The sequence below is a fragment of the Hypomesus transpacificus genome, chromosome 14 (assembly GCF_021917145.1).
Source record: "Hypomesus transpacificus isolate Combined female chromosome 14, fHypTra1, whole genome shotgun sequence".
In the NCBI taxonomy this organism is placed as follows: domain Eukaryota; kingdom Metazoa; phylum Chordata; class Actinopteri; order Osmeriformes; family Osmeridae; genus Hypomesus; species Hypomesus transpacificus.
In genome coordinates, this window is record NC_061073.1 from 15,640,355 (window position 1) to 15,649,563 (window position 9,209).

Genomic DNA, 9,209 nt, shown 5'->3' on the forward strand with positions numbered 1-9,209 from the left:
CTTAAATTCCAACCACGAAGCAAATATAATGCAACACATCTTTATTGAAACTATTGAAGCAACATCAATTTACAAACGTAAAAATTGGGAGCGTCCTAAGAACTAAACAAAAAACGCTTTTAGAACCAAATAACGTCATGTTTAAAAAAGGGGGCTGCGCTGCAAAAACAAAATCTCCCGGGGAATGGACCAGCAGTGGCAGGTATTTTTGTGTTTTATTTTATACAAAAAATAAATTAATGAAATCTTTCAAGTTTACAGGAATATTTGTTTCAAACACAGGCTTGCTTAAAACTGTGACATTAAGGATTTACAGCTTGGCTCATAATTAAACTCATTAAAACATTTAATATTTTCAAATATCAAAGCAGGCATACTTTGATAAAAAAAAAGCCTGGGAATACCACTGATGAGAAACCAAAGAAGAAGAAGTGTGAGCTGGGGGCAAATGCATTCTTGATTCTCTGAAGGTTAATTGTGGCGCAGGTTCGGTCAGTCAGCGAGGGTCAGTCACGAACACCAGTCTTATCAGGATCGCATGGCCTGGGCGTTTCCTCTGGGCACTCCTCTCGGTCCTTGGCCCGATCCTCGCTTGTAATTCGGTTGATAACCGTCCTGAAACAGAAATTACAGAGGCAAAAATCACTGGCATTGCTTGGACATTTCTTTACCTGAGGCAAAGGGACTTGAACCCAGTAAATGACTGTCAAGAGGTGATCCTTACCCGCTGGTAGTTACTGTTGGAATAGTCCCGAGGTGTGCTGAACTGGGCTTGTCCATATCCAGAGTTTGGAGTGTTCGCAAAAGGAGGGCGGTAACCATCATATCCACCTGAGGCCAGATAGACCTTAAATTAACTACTTATGGAACATTTAGTGTCCAATACCGCTAATAATCGAAAGGGGGAAAATTAAACCACCCAAAAAATCCCTCACAAACTTGGCCAATCGAACAAAGTTTTGATGTGACTGCTGTGAGCAGAAGTGCGACTAGCTACCTCTGAAGCCGTTTGATGATCCCCTGTAGCCGTTGACCATGCCCCGGGCATTGCGGGGCCCGCCGCGGGACATGCCCTTGCTGTTGTAGAAGGCCTGTGGCTGCCGGCCAAAACCTGGGCCCTGCTGGGAGGCCTGCTGGTGCCCAGAGCTGGGCAGGGACTGGTCCTGCGAGTGGAAGGCACCTACTGAAGACATGGAAACGTTAGGGGGAATTAGGTGGGTGTAGTTTAGTGCTAGACTGTTTGACTGCCAAATCATATTAGAACCTGTCTTTGCATCGCTTTGAATAAAAGTGTCTGTTAAATGATTATATTATACAGTACATTCATGACCTAAAGGTCAATTTATCTGTGATGTAAACCTCGAGCATTACAAATACTCAGAATTGAGATGGAGACGTCACATATTGCAGACTTGTCTTGCTAATTAACCCTTTAAGACCCCTGGTTGTAAAATTATTTACAATTTTTGAAAGACCACATTATTCCAATGGCATTGCAAGACAAGACAATAGGACCCATTGGCTATGCAAAAATTGGCCTTTCAAAAAATGAATGTGTTTTTTGGAGAGCTAAAAGTGACGCTTGTCTTCATCAGCAATACAGAAAATGTCAGCTGTCCCCAACCCTGCTCACCAGATTGAAGTGGTTCCGACTGCATCTCAGTCTGCTCTGCAGATATCTGTGATTGGCTGAAGCCCTGGCTGTAGTTGTTCTGGTATTGGCTGGCCTGGTTCAATGCTTCCGTCTCATTCGCTGGTGGGACGGGGGCGTTGAGGTTGAAAACCTGAGTGGGGAACAAGGACCCACTGCGTTAAACTGAGGTGAAACTGAATTAGAATAGAATTCTGGGTACCAAAACATTTGAATGGGCTACCAGAGAGCCTGCTACAAATCAAACATCAATCGCTACTTCAGCAGATTCATCTCGAGTTCCTCTCGAATGTGTTAATTTTATCGACGATAAATAGTGTTACCGTCTGCATGGACTGGAATGGCGCAGCATTGACGTTAATGCCACTTGTGTGGGGAGACTTGCAGACAGGCTGGAAGACCTGTGTCTGAGAGGTGGGGGGGAGCGTGGAGGAGGGAGGGGGCTGATCTGACGACAGGGAGGCCTGAGGGAAGGAAAGAGCCAACATCACCATCATATACACAACCACAACAAATCTATGTAGACTGACTCAGGCACAGTGCAAAGCTTAGGGGTCCTTATTCCATAGGGCCAGGGCGGGTTAATGCTTTAGGCTGTAGCTCTGTAGGTGGTGTTGGGTCAGGTTGTACCTGGATGGGGTTGATGGAGTCTGTGGGTGGCCGAGGGTCTGGCGTGTGTGAGGGCTGGAACATGGGGGGAGGGGTGGAGTAGGCCTCAGGCGTGGGGGAGACCATGGGGACCTGAGGAAGGCGGGAGATCACTGATCACACACATCCTTTGTCCAGGCTTTAGGTAGAAACGATGCAAACAATGATCAGACGTCTTCAGGTCACTCACTTGCGTGGGTTCAGGCTGTGCAGGAACGGGGTTGGGTTGGGACAGACGCGAGTCAGGGTGTACTGGTGAGGAGAGGAATCATCCAGACGGTTACATGCTGAATCACAACGTCCACTTGAATGACCCCATAGTGAGGTACTCTCAAAAGGAGAAGCGTGCTGGGACTCACCAGGGGAGCACACCATCTGAGCCAGGTCCATGTTCTGGCCCGGCTTCATCGGCTGAGCTAACACGATGGCTGGGTCGATCGGCTGTCCGTCAAACTCGAGCATGGAATCCTGGGAGAGGGAAAGCGCGCACACACACACACACACAGATAGATCAGTTAACCTGCAGGGTTAACTGATCTATTGCTGGGCGTCTTCAACTCCAACACACCTGATTGAAACGAACGGGCCATTATCAGGCTTCTGCAGAGCTTCGTAATGATCCCTTCACTTGAAACTGGTGTGTTGGAGCAGGGAAATGTAAAAACAATAAAAATAAAATCCAGTGGATCCTGAGGACCAGGGTTGAAGACAACCGCTCTAGATAACGGGCCAATCACAGGAGGGACGAGGGCAGCTCCTCACCTGCATGAAGTCGTAGGGTCCCTGCATCTGGGCCATCAGGTCTTGAACCGCCCGCTTCCTAACAACAGGGTCCGCCGGGGGGGAGGGGGGGGCGGCGGACAGGGGGCGGGTTTCCAGCTCCGCGTGGGGAGGGGCTAACTGTACGGTCTGCATCACACCTGCCACCTGGAAGGAAGGGCGGAGGGTCAGTGGGCGTCATTGGTGCCCGACGCCGAAATACTGTTTGATCCATGCACCTCTGATCCTTAAATCTTCTGCTGCGCTTTCTACATGCGCCATTTGTGCGTTGCAAAGTGAATGTCATGGAAACGTAAAAGGCAATCAGCTGTATTCAAAGGCCACGGGGGACTGTTACCTCTACTTCTATGGTCCACTCATCTCCCTGCTCCGGCTCGCTGCTGCTGTATGTGCCGTCTGGAATGAACTGTCTGTTTACAAACTGCAGAGAGAAACTGCCACGTTAGCGACGGCAGGTAAAAACAGCGCTCAGAAAAGAAAACAGCGAAACATGAATCCTTCTCACCTCCGTCGCTTCCACCTCGATGGGCTCCGTATAGTCCTCTACCACTTCAGCCTCTGGAAAGGACGACACTTTTAAGAACCCAAAACGTACTTCATTACATGACCAACTTGCAACTGCTTCAAAAGAGACAGGTTTCTCAGGACGGGTAATGAAATTGACCTGGATGGGCGAACTGCTCCTCGGCCTCAGACGACTCCACTGCAGCCGCTGCTGGGAGCTCCACCTCCTCCTCCTGTTCCACCTCCTCCTCCGGATCCTCCTTGGTGCACACTCCGTTCTGGTGGGACTGGGATCGGTTAAAGTACCCACTTAGCAGCACTCTGTCCAAGCTCTCCTTCAGAGCTTTGTCTGGGGAAGAAAGGGAATTATCAAAATCAACCACATCAGTCCCATCTGATACTGTAGCTGGGATATCCCCTTGCTTTCATAGGTGCTGCGTCAACCGTAGTTCCAGCTGATGTAGCAATCTTATAAATCTCATTCACTAGCCATTATGGTGATGTTGACCCATTAATATTCACAGCAGTTTTTGTCTAAAGGCTGTCCACTGTGCCCCCGTGCCAAGAGGTTATCTGCCTGAACTAATATTCCCTTAGGGAATCCTCCACTGATGGGGGAGTTTTCCTAGAGGATGTGACAGGCTTGGCTGGTGGCGATCAGCTAAATCGGGTCACCAGTGTTCCTGCAGGAACCCAGAGTGCTTGCCAGGCGGTTCTGTGTGAATGGGCTCTCAGAGGGGAACCACAGGAGACTGGACAGGGCCACTGGCACGCTGCCCCGATGCTGAGTCGGAATCAGCTCTTGGCATTCAGCCTCCTGATAGAATGCAACACTGTGTGTGTGTGTGTGTGCGAACATGGCCTGGAGGAACCAAGTCTGCCACCACCACTCCCAGCCCTGGAGCAGCCTAAAGGGGTCTCAAGCAGTAGCTCTTATGAGTAAGGAGTTAAAAGTTATGGGATTAAAGTTAGGAGACACTGCCGGCTCCTTGTTCCCAATCCAAGTCCCAACACACACACACACAACAGTCTGTTTCTGATTACTGTGTCACCACCCATCTACCACATTGTCCTGCCAAATAGTTTCCACACCTGCTGTGTAACCAAATGAAGACATGTCAGGCGTTGCATAACAAATATGCTTCCTGTCTAATTCTAAGAGTTTTTGACACAAAGTCAGTGACCGTGCCGAGTCATGAAACAAGGGAGGTATTGAACTGAAGGCAACTTCTACTTAAAATCTGAAAAAGGAGAGGAGGGCTTTTTGGCAGTTTACATCAACACAACCGTAAAATGGAACGCTGGTTATATAACCTACATGTTGTTCCTGCCACAGTCCTGTCCTTTCCCTCCAACAGCTCCCAAAGGTGTTGAGAAGCCCCTTCGTACTGGTCAGTCAACCTGAAAGGACTACAGTTACTAAACTCTGTCCATAAACTCAGAATTCAACTCAAGTCATAAGGTTTCAGAACTGGCCAGTGTGAGCAAGCGGGTCCCATTGACCTGGTTTTTTGGTCGCGTTCTGGCCCAACAAGTTTGTAGAACTCATCGAGGGCAGAGAGTTCGCTGTCTGCGAGGAGTGAAGCCCCTCCTCCGCCCTGCCTCAGCTCCTGCCTCAGCTCCTGCCTCACAGACGCCTCTCCCAGGCGGTCCAGCAGGAACTGCAGCTCCAGGACGCTCTTCAACCTCCTCTGTTCAGCCTCCTCTCTCTGCAGCTGCTCCCTCCTGGCTGCCTTCTTCACTGCTTTCTGGATCTGAGGAGGACAGGCGTGTTGAGAGCAGGGTTCAGCATGACCTATGACTCTTGGTGAGGGGGTTCCCTAAAAAATGTGTCCCCTTTTTTTTGCAATGTTATCTATATATTTGCCTTTTTAAATGTAATGACATCTTGTTTGGAATTTGAACATTTCTAATTTAAGATTAGCCAACCTGATATTCACTCCTAAACCCCGCCCCCTCATTTCAAACCTTGCTCAAGACAAATAAGTTCTTACATCTTGTCCCAGAGTAAGGAAGCTCTTCTGCAACTCTCTGGCAAATTCCAAGTTATTGGTCACTTCCTGGAATTTAGACAGGGCCTCCTAAAAGGAACATAAGAAATGAGACACTTCAGGAAAGCAGAGAACATGACCGCAGTCCACAAACTGCAGTAGGATTAGTGTAATGAGGAACCTCAGGCCTGTTGACCCACCAGCTGGTCCTGATTGAGACGCTCCCCTTTATTCCTCTTGGCCTGATAGTCATCCAGTTTGCCCTGGAAAAATAGCATGTAATTGAAAAGGTGTAGGTAAAAGTTGTTTACAGACTCCGGATAAAGATTTGTTTCTAACCTCAATGTTCTATTTTGAAAAGCACTATTGCCCAAGGCTTTTCCAAGAAATTGATGCAAGTCAGTATTAGATTTCTGAGGGCATAAATAGTAACGCCAGTCGAGCTGACTAACTTCATTGCAGTTTCCAAAAACGGTCAGAGGTGGGTCAGCAAGATAACTTATTAGTAGTAGTACCTGAGGGGTCAGATGGCTGAGCAGTTAGGGAATCGGGCTATTAATCAGAAGGTTGCCGGTTTGATTCCTGGCCATGCAAAATGACATTGTGTCCTTGGGCAAGGCACTTCACCCTACTTGCCTCAGGGGGGGGGGGGGGGGGGCCTGTACTTACTGTAAGTCGCTCTGGATAAGAGTGTCTACTAAATTACTAAATCTAAATGTGATATCCATTCTAGAGAGAAGTAGTGAGCTCATCCAACAAGCTAAACAAAAGAAAGTGAAGCCAACAACACACTGCTACATTGCTGAGTGCAGAACTGCACCAAACCATTGGACAGTAATAACATGTGGTTACAAAAGGAGGACACATTTTGTCAGCTAAATATACCTGGCAAAACAGCTTAGTCATCCTCCCCATAGGTAGCCATCAATAATACTGACAAAACAGGATGACACTAGCCCATCCCTGCATGACAGATGCACCTGATACAGACTGTTTGTCAGTAGAGAGATTGAGATGTTTGAAAAACCATTCTAAAAATAACTGGAAAATGTGTTTCCTTTTCCCAACAGAACACAGAATTCTGGAACTTGTCAAATTCATCCATGTTGCTGGTGTAGCCGCTACCTAATAATTACCTTTTTCTTCTCCATGTTGCGAACTTTTTTTTCAATCACACCCAGCACCTGCTTCATGGCTTCTGTCTGAGCCCCAGATGTCTGCCCCCCAAGGGTAATCTGACCCATCGATCCAGGTGTAGATCCCACTTCCGGGCTGGCGGACTGCATTGTCCTGTTGCCATTCATTGCTGAGGGCATCTGTTCAGGGGAAGGTAAGTGAGGTGATGGAGAAAGTAGGGGAATGTCGTAGTAACATCGTCAAGGCTATAACATGTGGACTGACATATGAAAACCCATATTTTCATACACAACCTTCATGAAAAACGGGTTCACTTAATCAATCTGTCAAAGGGTTATTATTATCAGCGCTCTGACAACATTCCTGTTGACACAAGCGCCTTAAGCACGATTTTGAGACTCGACATGCAAATCACTTTTCAGCCTCCAATCTGAGCCGTTAACACGTTACAAGACCAGGTGGAACATTCTAGGCCCCGGCAAGTGCCAGTGAGATCTGCATTGCTTTTTATCAGAATGAGAAATATTATAGAAGACCTTATAAACCACCTGTCATCAAGACCATGCCAGCCAGAACTGCAGCAGGTGTGCCCGCAGTTGGTCAGCTTTTCTAAAGCATTGCTTTAGTGTACTAGCTTGTAAAGTGTAAAAACTACACATAGCAATCTAGAAGGTGGTGAAATTAACGTAAGACTGAACTCAATTGAATCAAAATGGCTAGCTACATGCTGTCTCTCAAGATGAAAAGCGAAACGGTAGTTAGCTCGCAGGCTATAACTAGCCATCTTTATCATGGCTCATCCAGAAAGAAACGTAGCATGTAGCAAACTAGCATTAGGCCCACGTTGTTCTGGATTTTCTTACCTCTATTTTAATATCTATGTATCCGCAGGGGAACTTGTTCGACAGACAAGCAGAATAACCAGATACCTTTATTGTGTTGCTTTCTTGCTCTTTAAATTTCTGAGGGATCCGCCCCGCCGGCCTCACCGACAACTGAGACTGGTTTCGTAGGCGAATAAACTCTTTATAACGGAGAAGGTCCCCTTTCAGTTGGTTGTCTGCTTCCTATCCCCACAAAGAACAGCACATTGCCATGACCGTAATGTTCTGATTTAGCGCAACAGATCAGCGCTTTGGTTCATTTACAACTCTGAACTAGGGTTTCTACATCGGACAAAACTACCATGAAGGACTTCACTTATGGCATGATGATATATAATAGTGTAGCTTATATATTTATCCATTATGTCAGTAAAGGAGAGGTTTTATTTTCTGTATAGCTTACAAGTGGTCTCATAAAATGGCTCACCGGTGCATCTCATCGTCCAAAAAGTGGTGTGCGCATATACTAGGTTATGTTGGTAACCAAAATCGCGTAACTTTGCGAGTTAAAGAGTCCTCTGTGTACATTGGATCTAAAACCTTTCTTTTCAGGTGTCTTAATGATGCCTGACCGAAACAAGCACAGTCTAAATCAGAACCAATCAAATTAGCTACATTGAAGCATAATGTTCAACTGTATAAGGCGGATACAACAATACGATTTGTATTGTTATGAACCAATGCGTTTACCGAGTATGAGTATATATTTTTTGCTTTGTCATGCTTTATGAGCAAGTGATGGTTTATTTTATTGTCTTTAAAAATATATATACAGTTTTACTTTGCAAAATCCACGTTATTGATTAGGTGTATGCGTGCTTTATCATAAAAGCTGGTATTTTAGTATGTACAATCTACTACGCCTCCGCTCAATGACCCCCAGCAGGGGGCAGTAATATTTAGTCCACAACTATGCTTTGTTCTTGATTAGATATTTTAAAACACATTTATATAATATACATTCTCCTACATGTATCCGTCTTGGCATGGGCCCCTTATTTCCTATGAATTTATAGGCTGTTCCAGAGTTACCGTTCCACAGTTTACGGTAAGGGTTAGAAAATACAAAAAACATATTTTTATTTAGTTTTTAAAATATATAATCTTAGGGTGAAGGGTGAAAGTCTAAAGCAAACTAAAGTCTTAAGAATATAGAAACAGCTCACAAAGGAGTTGGCAAATACAGGAAGCAGTTAACATGGCTGCACGGCTCTTTGATTGTGCTTCTCCACTGAAAGGGTGTTTTCTTTTAGGGATAATACTGATTATAGGAGGATCCCAAGGGAAAGTGAAGCTCCCTTTTAACGAATGACTCATTTCCGTAGCCTGCTGTATTTCAGTCAGACAACACATTTAGCCAGAAACAGTTGACCTTATTTCCAGCCAGAGAAGTCAGATTGCATCTGGGTCTGACTACTGGTCTCCAGTATATGTGACGTTGAAGTTCTCTACAAGATTGTCCTTGCGGTTCTCTGCTCTCTGGGCCTGTTGTGAATCATATTGATGTCCACTATGAAATAAACATTTTGAGGGGTTCAGGCTTGGTGCTTTAAAAAAGGAGCACATTTTTTCAGATGAGACAGGAAACAGTGGTTGTTGGTCTGGTTGTTGCTG

The 9,209-nt window shown here is 46.0% G+C and overlaps 1 protein-coding gene across 3 annotated transcripts; it reads right to left on the minus strand.

Annotated features, from left to right (window-relative positions):
* Positions 1 to 24: 24 nt before the first annotated feature.
* Positions 25 to 7,754, minus strand: caprin1b (cell cycle associated protein 1b). Of its 3 annotated transcripts, none has more exons than XM_047034658.1 (18): positions 7,575 to 7,754; positions 6,711 to 6,890; positions 5,775 to 5,837; positions 5,578 to 5,664; positions 5,087 to 5,337; positions 4,902 to 4,984; positions 3,744 to 3,932; positions 3,585 to 3,637; positions 3,417 to 3,500; positions 3,062 to 3,226; positions 2,659 to 2,767; positions 2,490 to 2,551; positions 2,282 to 2,392; positions 1,975 to 2,115; positions 1,634 to 1,784; positions 998 to 1,180; positions 725 to 831; positions 25 to 615 (listed from the first exon to the last, which is right to left on the minus strand). In XM_047034658.1, the coding sequence occupies exons 2-18, from the start codon at positions 6,888 to 6,890 to the stop codon at positions 529 to 531; spliced, it is 2,106 nt and encodes a 701-aa protein (XP_046890614.1). In that variant the 5' UTR covers positions 7,575 to 7,754; the 3' UTR covers positions 25 to 528. The 3 variants fall into 3 exon arrangements, with proteins under 3 accessions (XP_046890614.1, XP_046890612.1, XP_046890613.1); XM_047034656.1 differs by having other exon boundaries at positions 998 to 1,183; XM_047034657.1 differs by having other exon boundaries at positions 998 to 1,183; positions 7,641 to 7,751.
* Between the last annotated feature and the right edge of the window lie 1,455 nt (positions 7,755 to 9,209).